Source organism: Heloderma suspectum, chromosome 2, assembly GCF_057233095.1.
Source record: "Heloderma suspectum isolate Gila_16-S chromosome 2, 16-S_ref, whole genome shotgun sequence".
Classification (NCBI taxonomy): domain Eukaryota; kingdom Metazoa; phylum Chordata; class Lepidosauria; order Squamata; family Helodermatidae; genus Heloderma; species Heloderma suspectum.
The window spans coordinates 378,100,977-378,123,395 of record NC_139459.1 but is presented as its reverse complement, the minus strand read 5'-3'; the positions used below and the strand labels follow the sequence as shown (position 1 = coordinate 378,123,395).

Below are 22,419 nucleotides of genomic sequence, written 5' to 3'. Positions count from 1 at the left end.
CCATCTTTGTCCTGGGGTGCAGAGCTGCAGCGCCTTACTGGCCTTCAGGAAAAGCTGTAAGGCATAAAACACAGCAATATAGTTTTTATGGCTTTGGGGTTAGCAGATTAGGCATTTTGTCAAGTGATGGTTGAAGTACTGAATATCATTCCCGGGGGGGGGGGGGTCTATTTTGCTATTTCCAGCAGCAGTGAGGAAAGAGCAATCTGTATCAGGATGGCTGCTGTGCTTTGTGCATGCAGCCCCCGACCCCCAAACTAGCATCACATGTAGCCCTCAGGGCTGAAAAGGCTGTGCATCCCAGTGTAAACTAGTTAACGGAAATGTTTTAAGTACCTAAATAGTCTCTTATATAGCCTGATTTCTGATACCGTCAGTCTATATAAGTAAAAGCCTGAGCAGTATTAGAAACAACAAAACAGGTGCTCCTTTAGCAGGCAATTTCTGGACTACACACACAACTGAAGATCCTGCCTTTTGCATCGCTGAGAAGCTGCATGTGTCTAAGGACAGGATTTTGCTCCAGAGGGAGATGTTCTGGGTATTCCAGCCCAAGAGATCGCCACCTCCTGGGCTCTATGAAGATACAGATTGCTTTAAAAAAAGGTAAAGGTTTACATCTATTGTAAACAAGTGTTTGGAGTATAGTATGGAATGGGTCCTTGCAATTAAAATGGATGCAGTGTGTTTTCTGTTACACGTGCGAGCTCGTGGGGAAATGCCTGATGCTCTACTCGTGAGCAGCGCGTCCCTCATGAATTCCCCCACACAGCGTGCAGCTCCGTCCCTTGAATTAGCGCGCGTTGTTGACGCGTCACCTTACGCTCGCTGGCAGCAACAGAAGGAACATCCTTTCATGCTGTACGAAGAACTCGTTCTCTTTCTGCTGCTGCTGGACTCTTGCGTGGGGCGCCCGGAGCCCCTTCTGCTGCGAACCAGCGAGAGGGGGCCGAGCTCCCACCGCAACAGCCGGGACGCTTCGGGCCTTGGAGGCACAACGTCGCCCCATCGCCGCCTGCAGCTCCGTCCCTTGAATTAGCGCGGCTAATTCAATTCACTAATTCACGCTAATTAGCGTGGCTATTCAAGGGAAGGGCGGCGCGCGTTACGCACCCGTAGCAGCGCCATCCCTGCGCCAAGCCCCGGCGGACCCCGCAGCGCCCGCCTCCCAGGAAAGGTTTTACCCCCATCCCGGTACACTCGGCCCGCCGCGCCCCTCTTCTGCGCGCCTCTCCCCCGCCCCTCGCCCCCCGCAAACAGCCTCTTCCGGGGGGTTCCCGAGAAGTTTGGCGAAACTTTCGCTTTCCGTTCCCTGCGCTCACAGACTGGCGCGCGTGGTCTGCCGAGCAACCACTGATGAAAGCGACGCTTACTTTTCCTATTGGCTAAAACCTTTCCCCGCGGCCAATCCCAGCTCTTGGACGGGTGAGTCCCCGCCGCTCCGGAGTAAGCGAATGGTGTATTTTTTGGAATCGGCTCTTCTGAGCAAAATGGGACGGCTTCTTTTCCTGGGGATTGTTGCCCTGCTGCTGGGGCGCTCCTCCGGTGAGTACCTCCAGGGACCTCAGTTGCTGGGGGGGGGGCGGGGTTGTACCCAGTCAGAATTCGAGCATGGATTTCCTTGGCATCCAAACGCGGAAATAGGGCGGCGGCGGCGGGGAGTGGATCCCCCCCTTACTGATGCCCCCTTACTGATGCCCCTTCCCTGACGTGTGTTTTGTAAGCCCTCCGGGGCAGGGACCACTTCATGGTTCTGCTGTACAGTGCCCGGGTCCCAGCTCTACCCAGAAACGTCGAGAGCAGCAGCATGACGTAGAGAAGAAAGAGGATTTCGCCTTTGCCCCGCACGGCGATGCTGGTTCTCTGAGCTTAGGGTTGAATCTAGGGGGACGGTGTACCAGCTGGAGCGGAATGGAACGGCCCCTTTGTATTGGAAAAGCAGGGCAAAATAGAGGCATGTATTGGAAACACTTGAGAACAATAGTTTAGGACTGAAACCCTTGCAGTGTTGTATTATTATTAACCCCATAATGGGGTATTGGAACGTGGTTTCTGTGTACATTTTGTGGCTTACTGCATCAGTCCTTTGCAGTTATGTGTGACTGGTGAGTTGGTTGATTTGGCTGTCTTTGGCCCATTTTATGGACTATGGAACGGCTACTGAAATGTGGTTTCTGTGGATGTTTTGCTGCGTATTATATCAAGAGTGGGAGGAGAGTGCTGTTTCCCTCCTGTCCTGGATGGGGGCTTCTGATTGGGACAGCTGGTTGGTCTCTGTGGGAACAGAATGCTGGACTAGTTCTAGCACAGCTTTTATGCTCTTCTCAGCAAGCAGGAATTTATTTGTGTGCTGGTTTTCCATGCCACCGCCCACCGCAAAACTTTCTGTGCTGCCTGTAAAAATTTCCCTTAGATTTTGTACTTCTTTGGGGTTGTGCAAAGAAGAACCCATGGTGTGGCTGCGGCACTTGTGGCTGCTATTTTGCATATCCAGCCCCTGCTTGGGGTTGTGTCATGTGAACCCAGCAAGCATGGGTTATGCGAGGGTTAAACAGCCCTTGCACAACCCTAGAACAAACCATGGGTTATGCATGGGTCGCATAACCGACGCACACCGGATTCAGACGACAGTACAACCACTGAGCGGTGGCTGGATATGCAGTCTGGCTCTTGCAGGTACCTGAACTCATCCTGGCCTAAATAACACATGGCAAGCCACAGCATGTCATCCAAACCAGGTCACTGTCTTGAAATACTAGTCTTGCTTGATAGTGTTTAATGTTAGAATATAGAGTAGCAATATCTAAAGAAAGAAGGTTAGTCTCTGAATTAACCTGTTCTCCCTCAGTTTGATGGATAAGAGAAGTATCTTGAATATAAGAATGATGGTGAGAAGCATATGGCTGTAGAAAAGAATATAAATACTTAGCAAGGGATTCCAAAACACAGCCTGATGTTGATACAATGGGCCTATCTGGTGGGGGAAACCCTCTCTTGTGAATCTTTGGTAATAAATATAAAGCACGACTAACATGCAGGCAGGTATACCTTGTTACAAGGCTGCTGTAGAATCTGGGGCTAGACCATACATTGCAGGACTGGGGCCTCTGGAAGCCCAGTTCACATCAGAGGCTGCAGCTGCAATTGTATACACTCATTCCGAGGAGTAAGTCCATTGAACCCAATGGGGCTTACTTCTGAGTAGACATGTATATCACTGCACCATCAGAGCCACAACATCCTGGGTGAACTTTTACATTCTGGGTGCTTCCAGACAGAGGGCTCCTAGCAATACCACTGAGAAGGCATTGTGCACCTATTCTGTCTTTTTCTTCCAAGTGGATTCTCCTCAGTAAGAAAAAAGATGGCAAAAGTGGTAGGAGAACATGGGAAGGTTATGAGAGGAACAAGACAACGGCTTCTGGACCTCCATGAATAAGGCAGGGTGAAAGCACCCCAGTCTCCCAAATAGCCACCGCAGGCTCTGGAGTTCCTCAGAGGAGTGAAGCCATTCAAAGCAGTTCAGCCTTGGAGGATCCAGACGTCCTGCCCTTTTGGTTTCAGTCCAATGACTGGTCCTGTGTGCTGGCGTTGCATGCCTTGGTCTGGGTAAACGTCTGATCTGTTGTTGTTGTTAAGTTGTTAAGTCGTGTCCGACTCTTCATGACCCCATGCACCATAGCACGCCAGGCCTTCCAGTCCTCCGCTGTCTCCTGGAGTGTGCTCAAGTTCATATTCATTGCATCGGTGATGCTATCTAGCCATCTCATCCTCTGCCGTCCCCTTCTCCTTTTGCCTTCAATCTTCCCCAGCATCAGAGTGTTTTCCAGGGAGTTTTCTCTTCGCATTAGGTGGCCAAAATATTTGAGCTTCAGCTTCAGTATCTGTCCTTCCAATGAGCACTCAGGGTTGATTTCCTTTAGGATTGACTGATTTGACCTCCTGGCAGTCCAGGGGACTCGTAAGAGTCTTCTCCAGCACCACAGTTCGAAAGCATCCATTCTTCGGCGCTCAGCCTTCCTTATAGTCCAGCTCTCACAGCCATACATTACTACTGGGAAAACCACAGCTTTGATTAGACGGACCTTTGTCGTCAAGGTGATGTCTCTGCTTCTTACTATGCTGTCTAGGTTTGCCATAGCTTTCCTCCCAAGGAGCAAGCGTCTTTGAATTTCATGGCTACAGTCACCATCTGCGGTGATCTTGGAGCCCAAGAAAGTAAAATCTGTCACTGCTTCCATTTCTTCCCCTTCTATATGCCAGGAAGCGATGGGGCCAGATGCCATGATCTTCGTTTTTGTAATGTTGAGTTTCAAACCAGCTTTTGCACTCTCCTCTTTCACCCTCAACAAGAGGCTCTTGAGATCCTCTTCGCTTTCTGCCATTAGGGTGGTTATCGTCTGCGTATCGGAGGTTGTTGATAATTCTCCCGGCAATCTTAATTCCGAGCTGTGATTCATCCAACCCGGTGTTTCTCATGATGTACTCTGCATATTAGTTAAATAAGCAGGGTGACAATATGCAGCCTTGTCGTACTCCTTTCCCAATTTTGAACCAATTGGTTGTTCCATGTCTGGTTCTTACTGTTGCTTCTTGACCCTCGTACAGGTTTCTCAGGAGACAGGTAAGGTGGTCTGGTACTCCCATCTCTTTAAGAATTTGCCAGAGTTTGTTGTGATCCACACAAAGGCTTTAGCGTAGTCAGTGAAGCAGAAATAGATGTTTTTCTGGAATTCTCTTGCTTTCTCCATGATGCAGCGAATGTTGGCAATTTGATCTCTAGTTCCTCTGCCTCTTCGGAACCCAGCTTGTACTTCCGGTAGTTCTCGGGTCACATACTGCTGAAGCCTAGCTGGTAGGATTTTGAACATAACCTTGCTGGCATGTGAAATGAGCGCAGTTGTGCGGTAGTTTGAACACTCTTTGGCATTGCCCTTCTTTGGAAGTGGAATGTAAACTGACCTTTTCCAGTCTTGTGGCCACTGTTGAGTGTTTCAAATTTGTTGGCATATTGAGTGTAGCACTTTAACAGCATCATCTTTTAGGATTTTAAATAGCTCAGCTGGAATACTGTCATCTCCGCTAGCTTTGTTGTTACTAATGCTTCCTAAGGCCCACTTGACTTCACTCTTGAGGATGTCCGGCTCAAGTTCAGTGACCGCACTATCATGGCTATCAGGGACATTCAGATCTTTCCTGTATAGTTCTTCTGTGTATTCTTTCCACCTCTTCTTAATCTCATCTGCTTCTGTTAGGTCCCTGCCTTCTTTGTCCTTTATCATGCCCTTTTTTGCACAAAACGTTCCCTTGAGATCTCCAATTTTCTTGAAGAGATCTCTAGGCTTCCCCATTCTATTGTTTTCCTCAGTTTCTTTGCATTGTTCATTTAAGAAGGCTTTCTTGTTTCTCCTTGCTATTCTCTGGAACTCTGCATTCAGTTGGATATATCTTCCCCTTTCTCCCTTGCTTTTCGCTTCCCTTCTTTCCTCAGCTACTTGTAAAGCTTCATCAGACAGCCACTTTGCTTTCTTGCATTTCTTTTTCTTTGGGATGGATTTAGTTGCTGCCTCCTGAACAGTGTTACGGACCTCCGTCCATAGTTCCTCAGGCACTCTGTCTATCAGGTCTAATCCCTGAAATCTATTCCTCACATCCACTGTGTATTCATAAGGGATATGATTGAGGTCATACCTGAATGGTTTAGTGGTTTTCCCTACGTTCTTCAATTTAAGCCAAAATTTTGCAAGAAGCAGCTCATGATCTGAGCCACAGTCAGCTCCAGATCTTGTTTTGACTGACTGTATAGAGCTTCTCCATCTTTGGCTGCAAAGGGCATAATCAGTCTGATTTCGATATTGACCATCTGGTGATGTCCATGTGTAGAGTCTCCTCTTGTGCTGTTGGAAAAGAGTGTTTGCTATGATCAGCGTGTTCTCTTGGCAAAACTCTTTTAGCCTTTGTCCTGCTTCATTTTGTACACCAAGGCCATGCTTGCCTGTTATCCTGGTGATTTCTTGACTTCCTACTTTAGCATTCCAATCCCCTATGATGAAGAGGACATCTTTGTTTGGTGTTAGTTCTAGAAGGTGTTGTAGGTCTTCATAGAACCGATCAACCTCAGCTTCTTCGGCCTCAGTGGCTGGGGCATAGACTTGAATTACTGGGATGTTGAATGGTTTGCCTTGGATTCGTACTGAGATAATTCTGTCATTTTTGAGATTGTACCCCAGTACTGCTTTTCCCACCCTTTTGTTGACTATGAGTGCTACTCCATTTCTTCTCAGGGATTCTTGCCCACAGTAGTAGATATAATGGTCACCTGAATTAAATTCGCCCATGCTTGTCCATTTAGTTCGCTGATTCCCAAGATGTCGATGTTCAGTCCTGCCATCTTATGTTTGACCACCTCCAGCTTACTTCGATTCATTGATCTGACATTCCAGGTTCCTAAACAATATTGTTCTTTACAGCATCGGATTTTCTTTTCACCACCAGACACATCCACAGCTGAGTGTCCTTTAGGCTTTGGCCCAGCTGCTTCACTCTTTCTGGCGCTACTTGGAAATTCCCTCTGCTCTTCCCCAGTAGTATATTGGACACCTTCCGACCTGAGGGGCTCATCTTCCGGCGTCATATCTTTTAGCCTTGTGATACGTTCCATGGGGTTTTCTTGGCAAGAATACTGGAGTGGGTTGCCATTTCCTTATCCAGTGGACCACATTTTGTCAGAACTCTCCACCATGACCTGTCCATCTTGGGTGGCTCTGCACGGCATAGCTTATGGCTTCACTGAGTTAGCAAGCCCCTTCGCCACAACAAGGCAGTGATCCATGAAGGGAAAACATCTGATCTAGTGGGATCTAAATAGCTGTGTTTGAGTTTGCCTGATTTTTATATTTTGGAGTCCAGGTACAAGGGATGACTCTGGGGTGCTTGAAGGTTGCCAATATATTGAGGTATAAATTAAGGATCTGAATGGAAAGAAAAACAATGAGCACAGAGTGGGCTGGGGTCCTTTTGGGGTTTTGACAGCTCTGCACGGACACAATGCACTGGATAAGAGAGCGACATTATGGAATTGTAGAACTTGGATATCATGTGTTTCAGAGAAGTCCACATTCAGTTGCTGTGAGACCGCATGAGGGTTTGTGCCGTGAATATTGTACTTTGTTATTGAAATGCCAGAAATTACACTAGATCCATGTCTTTCATGCCTTGGGATTTGCAGTCTATATGTAATAATTATGAGTATCCATGTACCAGAGATGAATTTTGCATCACAACAGGGCTGTAAAGTGCTGGATTGAGTAGGCTTAGCTCTGAACTGACTGTGGTTGGGCAATGGATATCAGGGTTCTGCTTGCAAAGGAGAGGGGATACAGGAGGTTCTATGCCTCGGGTCAGGGTTTTTTTTTGCAGTTGAAGAGCACTGTGCATAAATCTTTGTGCTTCCTAGGGTAGTCCCCTGGGAAAAGTGAATTGAAGTTTTGATTTCAGAGTTGACTAATATCGTATCCATTCGAGTTGCCCAGTCTGGCTTGCATCTTGTTTGCTACATTTCTTGTTAATGTTATGAAGCAATACATTTCTAAAAGTGGTTTGCTGCCCCACATTACTTTAAGGATGGAAAACAAAATCAGAGAATATCCAACCTTTACCTTGTTTTTCTCTGTTAGGGTTACAATCTCCTGGGTGCTAAGCCTTGACAATGTGTAGCTGGCTGTCGAGGGGAAATGGGGAGCAACTCCAATAGGGATGATTGGGGTTTCCAGCCAATTCCCCCCCCCTTCATAGCACTCATGTCTGGCCCCTGTTTTCCTCCCACCCCCCAAGCAGCAGATATTCACCCCACATTTTTATTCCATTGCTTGCTCCCCTTAACTCCATATGACAGCTTACCTTGCCCACTTCCTCCCCTCTCTCATCCATTTTCCCCTTTGGCTCCCTGAGAACGCTCCCTCCTGCCTCCGCTATCTTCACGCTTATTTACAGACTCCTTGCACATCACGTGAGCATACTCTGTCTCACACTTGGAACTCCTAAATGAGGGTTGCTGAAGGCTGTCAGAACCATTCATTGAAGGCCCCCTAAGCTGCAGGCCCCCTAATTCTGCCCTCTCTCTGTGTCCTTTCAGGCCCCTCCTCCCCGCACTCCCTGCGCTATTTCTACACAGCTGTGTCGGAGCCTGGCCGGGGGCTGCCCCAGTTCATCGCCGTGGGCTATGTGGATGACCGGCTCATCACTCACTATGACAGCAACACGAGGAGGTGGCAGCCTCGGGTGCCCTGGATGAAGGTGGTCGAGAAGGATGATCCCCAATACTGGGTCAGAGAGACTGAAATAGCACGGAACAATGAGGGTTTTTTCAATGAAAGTCTGACAGTCGCGAGGAATCGCAACAATCAGAGTGGAGGTGAGTGGAGGGTGAGGGCAGGAGGTGGGGAGAGGTGGAGGGAGGGAGGGAAAGGGGGTCCCTGGCAGGAGAGGGGTTCCTCTTGTCCCCACTCTTCGGTCAGTTTGACTACTCCAGAGGAGGGTGGGTGAGTGAAGTGTGGCAACAACTCTCCACTTGCATGCGCACCCCAGCGAAAAGATCGAGAGCAGGAGCCTGATGTGCGGTGGGGAGGGCTGGAGGGCAGAATGAGAGCTGCCATTCCCCTCCCCCACAACGACAGCAGACCCCGTCATGAGAACACAAGAAGAGCGATCCAGTCCAGCATTCCTTTCGCACAGTGGCCGACCAGCTGCCCACGGGAGACCCACAAGCAGGGCAAGAGAGCCACAGCACCTTCCCACCCATGCCTCGCAGCCACTGGTGTGCATAGGCTCACTGCCTCTGGCACGGGAGGTAGCACATAGCCATCAAGACTAGAAGCCATCGATAGCCTCCAGGAATGTATCTAACCCCATTTTAAAGCCATCCAAATTGGTGGCCCTCACTACATCCTGTGGTAGCGAATTCCACAGTTTAACTCTGCGCTGTGTGAAGAAGTCCTTCCTTCTGCCTGCCCTGAATCTCCCACCCATCAGCTTCACAGGATGACCCTTTTGCGTTCTAGTATTATGAGGGAGGGAGAAAAAAGTCTCCACATTCTCCATGCATAATTTTGTACGCCTCTATCATGTCTCCCCTTACTCTCCTTTTTTCCAAGCTAAAAAATCCCAGTTGTTGTAACCTTCCCTCACAGGGGAGATGCTCCAGCTCCTTGCTTGAATTGAGCCTGGGGTAACGCTTCCTTCTGTTCCAAAGAGAAGCCAACTGTGCAGAGTGCTTATTGGCTGGTTCTTGTGTCAGTCACACAGAACCAGTTCCCTCCCATGGCCCCATCCAGTTGTGTACAGTGCTGATCGCTAATAGAGCCGGCCAGTCCAGAAGCCACTTCCGCCCCATAATCCAGGCTTTAATGAGAAAGTAAAAGAAACACAAATGGATTGGTATGGCAAGTGAGCAGGGGCAGGCGTGGGTGGGGTGCGGCAGAAGAACATGCTGGGATCAGAGCAGGTGCATCTATCCATAGAGGAACGAAAGGGAGGTCGGGCAGTTGCAGCAGAAACCCCCTTCTTCCTAGACCTAGAGGGAGATGCATGTTTCTCAGGCCTAAGATACTCCAGCTTCTCACTCTGTCTCCATCAGCCAATAGCTCAATATAACTATTCCCCCAGCACCTCCTCCTCTGGCTGGGCCTGGCCACCGCAGCATGGCCAAGACAGCCCAGAGCTCACTCGCACACCCTCCCAGCCCTTGTGCCTTCCACATCTTTGTACATAGACTGGCCCGCATGTGCGTGCGTGCACACAAAACCACAACTCTATTCAGGCTTTCCCTTCATCCCTGCCCCATGAACTCTTGCAAGGGGGTTTGGGGAGAAAAGCAGGAACAACCTGAAGCTCTCTGAGAGGGAGACAGGAAGACATGTTGGTGCGCCACCAGGATCCAGCCCATAGTCGACTGGCAGGCTGGGATAAATGTGCCCGCCCTAACTGTAGAGGATTGTCGTGCCTGGCGAAATCTCTAGAACGTTTATTAATAAGCCCCCAAGAGTAGTCCAGCTGAGCTGAAGTGCCGGATCAAAAAAATAAAAAAAAGCTGAGCTGAAGTGCCTGATCAAAAGCAAAATCCCATGACACAAACTCTTGGGAAGCAACAGAGGGGAAGTCCTTTCAAAGGGTAACCACTTGGTTGAATATCTGCATTTAATTTCCACCAGAAATAGAATTCAGTATGAACCTCAAATGTGTTTAGGCATCTACTGCTATATATTTATGTGTTCCATGTAATATCTTTACACCCTCTACTGAGCACCATTATAGCAGAATTCTTTCCAGTTTTCCTTGAACCTGAGTTCAGATCTCTGCTTTGATCTCAGTCTGGGGTGCCTCGGTCTCAGCTCATAACGTGTAAAATGGCAGAGCTGGGTTTTTGAGATGAGGAGGGCAGAGCTGATATGGTGCTTTGCATGTTAAGCATCCTGCAGGGCTTATTAATCATCACACTTGTCCATGATGGTTGCATGTGAACAACTCCCCCCCCCCCGCTAGAAAGGTCATAATTTAGAACGTTGGGGAGGGGCAGGAGCGCCCCAAGCCAGTGGGGGGCGCCCATTGAACTGGGGGGGGGTTGAGGAGAGGGAGTTGGGAGAGTGAGAAGGTTCAGTGAGAGCATAAAGAGAGGGAGGAGGACGGCAGTATGGGCTCAGAACTTTACTATTGTCATGACTGACATATTTTAGGCTTTAGCTATTAATACAAGTGCCTGCTCGTTGCTTAATTTTTCCACATGTCCTTGGGCAGCTGCTGTCTCCTCCAGGGGAGTTAAGAATTCCTCCCTGCACCACTTTTCTGGGGCTTGAGACATGGTGGTGAGGAGTGGCTGCCCCCACTCTGCTCTGATGCCCCCTCCCTTTACCTCCCATGCGTCTCTTCCAGGGTTTCACACCTTGCAGCGGATGTACGGCTGTGAGCTCAGGGGAGATGGGCACAAAGGGGGGTATTTGCAGCTTGCCTACGATGGGAGAGACTACATCAGCTTCGACAGGGAGACCCTCACCTGGACGGCAGCCGATATGCAGGCCCAAAGCACAAAGTGGAAGTGGGATCGTGGCATGGAACAGAACCTATATGATAAGGCATACCTGGAGGAGGAGTGCATTGAGTGGCTGCAGAGATACCTGGGGTACGGGGAGGAGACTCTGCTGCAGAAAGGTGAGGAGGGGGAAAGCAAGGGGTGATGGTGGAGCTGTAATCCTTTCGTATCTCCCCTCCCCCCCTTAATGTTGGCACTACAAAGGTGGTGGAAATCTGGGGCTAGCCTGCATCAGACTACAGCTTGGGTGAGGGGCTTAGATTTTTGAATATTCACACAGATTTTTAAAAAAATATCCCTCAAAGTAAAGACAGAGGTGCAGGCTGGACTCCCTAACCTGCACATTTTCTACTTGCAGGGATAGGAGGAAAGAGGCTCTGTGTGTGTGGTGTGTGTATGTTGGGGAGCATTCAGAACTAGGCTTGCTCCTCAACCCGAAGTGGTTCAGTCCACCCTCCGACTTCCATCCAGAGAATCAAACAGAAACAAACAGTCCAAGTGGTCACCCAGTCAAGCATTTGCTGAGCTGGGCCAGGCCAGACCGCAGGTGGGCAGCTTCTGTGAGCGCTCCCCCCATTGCAAGAAACCCCTCCCTGCCCATGCAACTGCTCTGTGTCATTCATTACTCCTCTAAGGAAGCCCTCCTCTCACCCCAGCCCCATGACTGGTAGGCTAAGGTCTCCTCCTCACTGCCCTGGGGACAGGATCCTTCCCCTTGTCCAGAGGATTTCCTGGTCCACCTGCCCCCTTGTCCAACCTTACATCCCATGATTTGCTCATCTGTAGGAAAGAAAGGGAATAATTGCAAGGAGGGGCTGGGGGAGGCAGAAATGGGGGTTCCAGAATTTAATGGAGGAGGGGAAACCATCCTCATATGCATGGTTCTCTGAAAAGATTTAATTCTTGAGTGTGTGCAGGATTTTGTTTTCCAGAATTCGTGCTGATACTGCTTGAGCATGTGCAGAGTGCCATTTCCTTTCTCATGGAAGCACCTTTATAAAAGTCACTGTAAGAACAGGTTGTCCCTGAACACTGACCCATAACATTTCTTCTGGTTTTACCTCCTCTTGAAATTCTGGCCTGGGCCTGTTAGCAACCCTTACATTGTCTCCACTCCAGGTACATCTGCAGTGGAAAAGAGAGGTGGGATGTTTTGTACCTCAAGGGAGTCATTTAGAGCAGCCTGGGGGTTTGGTGTCTTCTATGGCTCTTTGCTTTGTTCACTAAAATGAATATTAAAAATGTTAAATATGGTTAAGGAAAGAACTGAAGGACAATTAGTCCAGGAGGGCAAAGAGCAGCAAGTCCAGCATCTCTTGATCAAGAACTGTGATGTTCAGTTTATGATCTTAAATCTGAGGCATCTGAACCAACTCAGCCCCGGATTCCTGGTGACATTTGTCCCTAAGCCCAGAAGGAGCTCACTGGGAGAGTCTCAGCACCGTGAGTTGCTGTAGCAGAGTATTTTCAGAGTTTATCGTGGTACCAAGGGAGGCTGGGGAGCCCCAGTCTTTGGAGTTTCTCTCTGGGGTGCTGCAGGTGTTGGATATTGAATCTCTGAGATAGGACTAGAAAACCACATGGTGTATTTTCCTGTTGTAAAGCACCCATCCCACGAGTCACTGGAGAGGCTCTGTGTTAACTCTGAAGCTGCCTTTTTTGCAGAGACCCCCACAGTGAAGGTGACGAGAAAGGCGGACCACGACGGCATGGAGACCCTCATCTGCCAGGCCCACGGCTTCTACCCCAAGGAGATCGATGCCACCTGGAGGAGGGATGGGGAGGTCTGGGTGCAGGACACCCTCCGTGGGATTGTGGCCCCCAACTTGGACGGGACCTACTACACCTGGCTCAGCATCAAGATCGAGCCCAAGGACCGGGACCGCTACCGGTGCCACGTGGCGCATGACGGCCTGCTGGAGCCTCTGGACTTTGCCTGGGAGGAGCCTTCTGGTGGTGAGTGGGGCCTTCTTTGTCAGAGGGGAGGGTTCTGGGCGGTGAATTTTCCCCACAGAAGAAGTAGGGATGGAAACCAGAGGTGCCCCCCGCCCAGCAGCATCACAGACCCCCTGTGTGTGTTCTTGGGTGCAAAGCAAATGATTTGGATTGTGTACGTTTCAAGACCGATGTTGTCCTTTCTGGCAGGTACCTGCTACCTTGTAGGCCCTAAAGTGAAATTATGTCAGTGGCAAAAGCTGGCTGTATCTCTCTTGTAAGCCTGAGTGCCTGGGAAATCATGAGATTTTTTGCCAATATTTATATTATTCAGTTTATTTTATTTAAAATATTTCTTGGCCACCTTTCAGGCCAGAAGCCTTCCCAAGGCAGCTTACAGCAATAAAATACATAAAAACAGTGAAAATATTAAAAGCGATAAAAACATGAATGCAATAAAATAGCAGTAAAAACAACAATAAAAGCCAGCAATAAAACCAGCAACAAAGGCAATAACAGCAATCATATCAGAAGGCCAAGTTAAAATAATATGTTTTCAAGGCCTTCTTAAAAGCCTGCAATGATGGAGCATGGCAGACCCCCGATGGCAACTTATTCCAGAGGTGCGGGGCCACTGCAGTAAGACCCTCTCACTTAGGGCATTTCTACACCAGCAGAAAATCCTGCATTTAAAACGGGGCTTTCCACTTCCGTTTTAAATGCAGGATCACAACTGATTCCCTTTGCACACACTTCCTTCTCTGTAGAGGGCCATTCCCACAGCGTTATGTTTCCGTGAAGAGGCATTACACATGCTCCAGGTTTAGCGATACTTGCTCCTGGGTTCCTGCTCCTTTCCCTGCCCTTGCACACTACTAGTGGATAGGGAATGATGTGGACAGCCCCCCCCCCCGCCGATCTCCCTGGCCCTTCCTCCCTCTTCCATGCTTTTGGCCAGTCCCTGCCGTTCTGCCGCTCTGCCGCTCTGTTTTGAACAGGCAGGCTGAAAATGGCAAGGAGCCAAAATGTCACAGGAGCGGGAAGGCTGAATGCCCATCAGACCTTTGTCACCACCTTCGCCATCCTGACCACGCCCCCAACAACCACACTCAGCGCTTCATTCACGCTAGGGGAGAAATACACGGGGAGGACATTTGCGCGTATCTGGAAAAATACCGCATTTTTTCCATTTGAGGAAAACACGGGATAGGTGGGAGGAAACAGGGAAATAATGACCGGACAATGACAACGTCCTGTAATGGACCCGCACAATTCAGCAAGTGAGCAATTATGAATGCGCAATAAACTTGAGGTATAGAGATCCCCTTAGGCAAATGAATTACGCAGTGGGAGGAGTAAAGCCTTATTATGGCTTCTCACTTTAGGAAGAGAGCCCCACCGCCCACCCCAGCCCTAGAAGGACTTTCGCAAAGCTTTACAGGGGATGATGGCAGGGGGTGGGGGCTGTTCCTTGGATATCCCCCCTTCCGCCAACTTTATTGTCTTCTTAGTCTATTGACTCCTTAGTCCTTCAGCCATCTAGGGCCTCCCCCCTAGCAGGACAAGACTGTTTTGTGTTTCCCTTCAGTTGCTTTGCTCTTTTTCTCAATTCCACTTTAGCATCCAGCATGGGGCTCATTATCGGATGTGTCATGGGGGCCGCTGTCCTGCTGGTGGCTGTGATCCTTGGGATCTATTTATACAGTAAGTAAACTTCCCTGCTGAGTCTGCCTCTTTTTGCAGGGTGAGGAAGTTTAATTTAGTCCATGACTTCGGGGCAGGGCTGGGTTTCTCTGTCCCACCCACCCTCCCACCTCCTTCTGCCAGCCTTCATCGTGAGCATCTGAAGCGTTGTCCTTGAGATCCAGTTGTGCCTCAACTCAGTGAAGCTGTGAGGTCCAGTTTAGTCAATGACTTTGGGGCCTGGCTGGGCTTCTCTGTCCTACCCTGTCTCAAGTGTTGGCCTTGAGATACAACTCAACTCAGTGGGGCTCTTCACACAACATGGCAGCCCACCGGGGGTTATTTAACCCACGGTGAGGCTGTGGTACTTGCAGTCGCTATTTGGAATTTGCAACCCCTGCTCAAGGGTTACCATGTTGTGTGAACCCAGCAAGCGTGGGTTATGCGAGGGTTAAACAACCCTCGCATAACCCATGGTCTGTTTTAGGGTTGCGGCTCATCCAAATGTGGTCAGTCTGATATTTGGAGTGTTCCAAATAGGAGTGATACCTAGTTCTATCCCTTTCAAAGTGGGTTGAAAAGCAGCACAAAAATCTTAAAATAAGGGTAAAGCCACCCCTGCCACCCCCCCACCCTGCTTCTTCAGATGCTGAGCTGAGCTCTCCTCCAGGGTTGTTCCAGAGGGAAGGACCAGAGGCAGTAGTAGTTACTTTGGAGCAAATCAGGTGGTTGGTAGAAACGTGGAAAGTCTGTGTACTAATGACCATTTCCTGGAGAGCTTGTGAGACCCTGGAGGCTGTTAGGAGAAGCATCTGGAGAAGCATCTGCCGGGGGCCCTTCCTCAGCGCAGAGGGTGAGACTGGATGACCTCTGGGGGTCACTTTTGAGTTCTGACTCTCTGGTTCTGTCTCCACAGGGAAAAGTCAAGATGGCTACAAAGCAACAGCAAGTAAGTAAAACCTTCCTCTTCGCCTTTTTACTGCAACACGGGGCAGGCTAGGATGGGCAATGGGGATCTAGGGGGATCACTTGATATGCGTGTTTGTGTGTGTGTCTCCAAGCCTTAGGCAGCCCTTGAAGCTGCACAGGGGCTATTGCCAGCAGCACAGTTCTCTTTCCCCATCCAAGAAGGGACCTGGGAAAGGTGGGTCCTCCTTCATTTGCAGCCAGGCTGAGCTAAAATGGGCTTTAGCTTGCTTTGCTTGCCGGATGGAAGATCTCAACGTCAATGTAGGAGTGTCGATCTATTAGAAACATTCAGATTTAGCTGCTTGGTTCAAATATGGATGTAAATTTCGCACCCACACTTCTTCTCCCCCCCCCCCCAAATTAAGAGACAGTGCTTCCCTCGGTCTCTTAATTTCTCTCTGTCCACTTGTATTAATCTGGAGGCCTGATGTACTTGGTCCAGTTAAAATAGATCCTTTGCATTACCAAGATGAAACTAGACCCCTTGTGGAAGGAAGTACAGTTTATTGACAGAAAAGAGATGCAGAATGAAAGCATGAAGAAAGCTCACACATCTCTTCAGCTGATGAAGCTGACATCTTTGTCACAGCTGCGTGTATGCCAGGGGCCCCAATCAACAGCATATGAAAAGTAGGTTCTATGACCAAATGTTCTTCAGGCTGGTAGCATGCGTATTCCCCCTTGGAGCGAGACCAAATTGGTTAGGCCTCACCCCAATCATTTATACCCTTTTCCAGTATTTTAGAACGTGCACAAAGCTTCACAGGCAGATAAGTAATTTACCTCTCCTGTGACTCAGAGGTCCCAGCATTCCAATACGGTGGGAAAGGATCCCTCTCCATCTCAATGAGAAAGAACAGTAGAGCAAAAAGAGGAAATTAGGCAGCTCCTTAACTGTTGACATGAAGATTACGCCCTTACCAGCGTCTGACAGCGAGCAATTGTTAACATGTGGATTGGTGTCTGCTTGATGACAGTCTCCCCATGTGTGAAGCCTACGAAAGTTGCCTGGTATATCTGGGGCCTGCTCTAAGAAACAAGAGAACTGCCCTCCATTCTATATCTGACAGGGTTTTATACATTTAACAAACAGCATATAGGACCCTGTGTCTGTTCAACACCTGACTCGACTCCTTGTCATTTCTTCTGGGATCAAACTCACTACACCACTCCCTTCCCACTCTTTTATGGCTGATGCTTCTCAACCTGGTTCTTAGCTGGGGTGACAGATTTGATAGGCGATGTTTTCAATTTGTCTGCACTCATGAAAACCACCGGGGGGGCAGTGTCCCTCTCCTGACTGAGAAGCTTGTGACCCAGTTCACTAAATCAGTGATCTCCAAAGTGGGGTGTACAAGATGATCCATTGGGGTGCGCGAGCCGCCTGATCATGGAGCAGCCTCCCGCTGCCCAGACGAGCTGCCATGGTGTGCAATGATGGTGGAGGCAGCAGGATGGGACGGGAGCCAAGAGGGAAGCTCCATGACGTTTCCCTCTCAGCTCCAGTCCTATCCTGCCTCTGCCGCAGCCACCGAGAGCAACTGCGCCAGTCCCTGCCAGGCACGGCAGAGGAAGCCACAGCCCCAGAGCAGCTGCCATCCTGCCGAAGGAGAGCGGGAAGGAGATTAACCTTTCCCACTCTCCTTCGGCAGAATGAAGCCAAGAAGAAAGCGCGTGCAATGACAGCTACGTCAGCTATGGCAGCCAATAAGACCAAGTAGCGAAATAAATCAAACTTAGAACCAGACCTTCGAATCGCAGCATCACAAAGTGTTAAACCAAGATTTTCAAAAATAATGAAGCATATTCAATCACAGTGTTCTCACTAAAAAAATTACATTAATAATATATATTTTTAGTGAGAGCAAAAAGGGGGGTTTGTACCATTAATAAATAAAATTTAAAAACCATCATTTAAAAATATTGTTTATTTCATCTTTATCTCATCCTTTTTAACTTCTAGTTTTTGTGTATGCTTTATAATGTACATAATATACTATTACAGTAGTACATATATACAATTTATAAATGAATAGATATGCATACATTGGGGGTGCACACTCAGGTTTTTTCCCATTGCACTAAACAGCCCAGGGACAGAGCATCCCTGAGTTCTTTAGCTCAGCAGGGCAGCTGCCAGCACACTCGCTCCCTCCCACTCATTCATGACAGCCCAGGGTTTAAACAGTCCATGAATGGTTGTGATGTGCAAACCAGCTCACTGTTCCCAGAGTCTGGGGAAGGGAGCAGGTGGTCCCAGGCAACTCCCCCCCCCCATGTTTTTTTTTCCTGATTGGAGCCCCTTCCTTGATTCCATACAGCTCAAAAGAGCAAATTGGTCAAGGGAAGGGGCTGCATTTGAGAAACCTCTGTGTGGTTGCCCCTGCCTCCACCTCCTCAGCTCTGTGCGCTCTCCTCATTCCTCAGGTCCCTGCTTCTAACTCACTGCCTGCTTGACACCTCCTTCTCTTGGCCACCCAGTCACATCAAGGACAGGAGTGTTGCGTGGATTGGCACCGCAGACACTTTTAGGAGAGATCCCGCTGTCTGAGGAGTGGCGGATGGCTATAAGGCCCAGTGCCCTCTAGGTAGCTCTGGAACTCCCTGCCCAAGGAGGTTCGCTTGGCCTCCTCTGCTGGCATTTACAGGGACCCTACCTTGTTTTGGAGGAGCTTTTACCTGAATTATAGTTAGAATTTTTTCAGCTGGAGAGGTGCTAGTTTAGGTTCTTCCCCAGTTGTATAGAAATGCCAGGTTTTAAAGATTTTTTTAACAAACTTTTGCTATTATGTACAGCACTGTACACATCCAGTCTCCCTGCAGTGTTTCGGACGGCTGGAAAAGGTGTAGCAAAGGGCTGCTTGTGGTCTTCCGATTGGGGCAACTGGGTGGTCCCTGTGGGAACAGAATCTGGACATGATAAGCCAGGAGTGCCCAACTTGTTTTGGTCTACGGATTGGGCTGCCCTGGCCTGGAACGATCCAGCAGGTTGGGCAACATGAGGCAGCCTGGACCCTGCCCCTTGGAGCCCCAGCCGCCCACAGGTCTCACGTGGCCTTCCGTTTTGCCTTTCTCCATGCAGAGGCAACGAGAAGCAGGGGAAGCTGCTATCTCTGATCAGCGGGGATTTCTCTCCAGGGGAGAGGGGCTTGGGGAGGGGCCGGGGCTTGAAGGAGGGCCGCTGTGGGCCGTATTAGGCCTGCAGATCAGAGGTTCCCCATCCCTGAAATGAGCTTTTGGTCTGACCCAGCACAGCTCTTCTTTCAATATTACGTTCTTATGACCGGAGGGGGGTGGATAGGGGAAAAAGTTTATGGGGGATATGAGAGAAGTTTGTGAAATTCTGCAGAGTGTGGAGAATGCAGATAGAACAACATTTTCCTCCCTCTCTCAAAATACTGGAGTTTGGGATCAGCCAGTGAAATTGACTGGCTTTAGCACTGGGACAGATGGAAGGAAGTATTTCTTCAGGCAATGTAAAATTAATGTCTAGAATTTCTTGCCCCAAGATAGGGTGCTTGGCACCAGCTTAAATATCTTTAAAGGGGGATTAGACAGAGGGATGGAGGAGGAGAAGTCTCAAAAACTGTCAATGATGGCTAGAAGGAACCTCCGTCATCAGCGGCCTTGTATCTCTCAATGCCAGATGCTGGAGGGAAGAGAACATTGCAGAGCAGTGGGCATCATGCTCACATTGTGGAGTTCCCAGAATTGCCCTGCTGTCCACCACTGGAAACAGGATACTAGGCTAGGGTTGCTTCCCCACTGAACTCTTTAGTACCTCTGAAACATTGCTTGGTGCAATTAGCTAGAAGTGGAATTAAAATAATTCTGCTCACCAGTTAATACAGCACTATTTTATCTGGCAACCGACCCCATCCCTGTGACCAAGACCCTTCCATAGTGTTAACTTACAAGTAAATCCTGTTCCACAAAGGTCCCTCGCAAGTGTTATTAAAAGGGTCCTGCTTGCAATTTCTGTTGCTTCCTGTTGAACTCAGCAACAGAGTGGCTGATGAATAGTCTCGTAATTGCCCCTTGAATAGCCTCTCTTGATTGCCCCTTGATGTCAGTTTCTGTTCCCTGATGTTAAAGGGAGGCTTGAATTGCTGTTTTCTTCTCATTTTTCCATTTGTTATAGTGAACATGCACTATTTTACAGTAAAAATGAAAAGGGGAAAAAACCTACGGGGAAATAAACAGCAATTAAAACTTCCCACATGATTAAAAAAAACAACCAGTCGTCCTCCTGCTCCATATGCTTGGAACTGCCTCCCAGAACACTGTTGTGGTGCCCCCTCTCTTGCTTCCTTCTGATCCCTCCTTACTTGCTTGAAATCCCTCCTCAAAATCCTTTTTTCTTGATGCCTTTGGCCCCGACCCTCGTTCCCATGCAGCTAGCCATGGTGGGCTGTCGTGTCGTCCGAACCCGGAGTGCTTTCCGTAGGGTAGCTTGTTTTTCAAGCCAGCCTGACAACCCGTGGCTTCTTCTAGGGTTGTTCACACCCACGATGGGTTGGCATGTCATCCAAACTCAGGAGAGTAATTGTATTTTACAGTAAAAATGAAACACTAAGGGAGAATATTATGCGGTGCCACCTCTCTGCCTGCCTGCCTGCCTTCCTTCGCCGCCCTCCTTTCTAGCTGGAAATCCCTCCTCAAAACCCACCTTTTTTTCTTGATGCCTTGGGCACAACCCCTCGTTTCCACGCCCTGCTGTAACTCAGCCTGTAACTGACCTCAAGCACGTACAATCAGCAGCCACATCTTCTCCCGTTTGCCTACTTTTCCTTTCCCTTCTGTTTCCCCTGTGTCAAGTTTTAAATTGTAAGCTCCTCAGAGCAGAGACCTGGCCTCGTGTCCTCTGTGAAGCGGTACGCACGCTGTTGGTGCTACATAGATCATTAAAGAAACAATTAGAGCACCAGAAATGGCAAGTAGTTGAAGGCAGAGCAGCCCTGAAAACCCTCCATAGCATTTACCCAGTCTGCACTGGACAGGCTGCTGCTGTAAGTGCTGTGAAAAAAATAGGCACAGATCAGGTCTGGAAAACAAACATGAGAGAACAACACTGCAATGCAATTATTTTAGAATAACATCTGGACACTTCATCAAAAGTAGCGAAGGGAGGAGGACAGATCCAGAGAGAAGGGCTACTGTGGAAGAAGTCCGCCAGGTGCACACTTGGTCTGATCCAACGGGGCTCTTCTTATGTCCCTCTTGTAAACTGGTCAGGTCAGAGAGAGGTGCTTTGGAGCAGGCTGCACCATTGGGGCGTTGGAACTGCCTGGCAGCTGGAAGTTTGCTTTGGATGTTTCTTCCCGGAAGGAACAACACCGGACACTGCTGGCCCTGCCAGGCTCATCTAGGAAAAGATTTGTTCTGGGTACAGAATTGAATGTGTATAGTTCTTCCATATGTCTCTTTTTGTGCTGTGTTTCTGTGGCTAAAGCAGTTAGGCGTAGCTGACTGGAAAGTGTGTCTGTGTCTGAAAGCAAGAGCCAGTAGGCAGACGCTGATTCCTTTTCATTTCTCTCCTTTCCAGCGAGCGACCGAAGCTCCAACAGCTCCGGCAAGGGTGAGTGTGAGGGAATCGCACCCCAAAGGGCAGGAGGGATTGTGCCTCTCCCTGCAGCTGCTGGTGGGGGGGCGGGGAGAAATTGGATCTCCCAAGGACATTCCGCTTGACACCTCAGACGTTCTTCCTCCACCCAGTTCAGAGTTCGCCAGCCCCACCCGTTCAGCGCAAAGAGCCAGGCCTGGAGCCTGCAGGGCACAGCCCGGTCCCCATGTCGCATGCATAACTAAAGAGTATCTGGACTCTGTCATAAAGCTTTGGAGTCTGTCCCCTTGAAAACAGAAAAGCGCCCCCCTTCCAAGTTCTCAGTCACAGGTACTATTTAGGGAGAGGCTAATGCCTTGTTCCTTCTTTCCAATGCAGGGAGCAACCCAGCCATCTAGGAGCCCCAACCCAGGTGAGTGGCGGGGGGGGGGGGCAGTCAGTTGAGAGGCCAAGGCCTTGATATGGAGAACCCAACCTCCATTCCTCCTATTTGTGAAAACTCCTCATCTCCCCCACCCCTGCCTGCCTTGTGCTGCCCGTCTCAGGAATGGAAGGGAGAGGGGTTTGGGGTGGGGGAGAAGGTGTTGGTGCCACAGAGGGAGGATGGGGGTGCATTCAAGGGGATTTGCAACAGGCGCCTGGCCCTGCAGTTTGCTGGCAGAGGGAATCCTCTGCTGCCGCCCCCTCCTTGCCCTACTGCTCCTGCTGGAGGAGGCTGCAGCCCTTCCATCCCAGGCACAGGGCTGCAGGGCGCTCCTTTCCCAGCCGCAGGATGGCAGTGGCAGCAGCGAGGGGGCAGGAAAGGGAGGTGCCCTGCAAGGGAAGGAGGCTCTTGGCTGCAGGGCGCCTCCTCTCCCTGGTTGCTCTCTTCCTCCTCCCACAGCCAAGCCTCGCCCCTTCCCAGCCCGGGAACAGCTGCTGTTCCAAAGAGGAGGAGGACGTGGTGGCACTGCTGGAGCAGCCAGGCCCTGGCGAACGCCAGTCCTTGATACGCTTGTATACCGGCATTTACACAGAGCTCAGAGTGCAGATGGGAGTCCTGGAATCTCTGGATGGAGAATGCAGCTCCCCTCATCTCTTTGTTATTTATATCACATTTCTATACCACCCAATAGCCGAAGCTCTCTGGGCGGTTCACAAAAAGTAAAACCACAGGATATCCCCTGAAACCCTCGCCCTGCAGCAG

At 49.5% G+C, this 22,419-nt stretch overlaps 1 protein-coding gene and 1 long non-coding RNA gene across 3 annotated transcripts in view; both read left to right on the top strand.

Annotated features, from left to right (window-relative positions):
- LOC146356295 (uncharacterized) overlaps positions 1 to 22,419 on the top strand; it is an 867,031-nt gene that overhangs the window by 370,849 nt on the left and 473,763 nt on the right. The window lies entirely within an intron of this gene.
- LOC146356310 (class I histocompatibility antigen, F10 alpha chain-like) lies at positions 1,415 to 21,645 on the top strand. 2 transcript variants are annotated; one of them, XM_084831765.1, is made up of 8 exons: positions 1,415 to 1,545; positions 8,135 to 8,413; positions 10,927 to 11,202; positions 12,749 to 13,039; positions 14,639 to 14,722; positions 15,618 to 15,650; positions 21,216 to 21,248; positions 21,612 to 21,645. In XM_084831765.1, the coding sequence occupies exons 1-8, from the start codon at positions 1,455 to 1,457 to the stop codon at positions 21,629 to 21,631; spliced, it is 1,107 nt and encodes a 368-aa protein (XP_084687891.1). In that variant the 5' UTR covers positions 1,415 to 1,454; the 3' UTR covers positions 21,632 to 21,645. The 2 variants fall into 2 exon arrangements, with proteins under 2 accessions (XP_084687891.1, XP_084687892.1); XM_084831766.1 differs by lacking the exon at positions 10,927 to 11,202.

Coding starts and splice junctions, on each gene's coding strand:
- LOC146356310 (XM_084831765.1), top strand. CDS start 1,455: ATGGTGTATTTTTTGGAATCGGCTCTTCTGAGCAAAATGGGACGGCTT. Junction 13,040..14,638: donor CTGGGAGGAGCCTTCTGGTG/GTGAGTGGGGCC, acceptor ATTCCACTTTAG/CATCCAGCATGGGGCTCATT. Junction 21,249..21,611: donor CTCCAACAGCTCCGGCAAGG/GTGAGTGTGAGG, acceptor TTTCCAATGCAG/GGAGCAACCCAGCCATCTAG.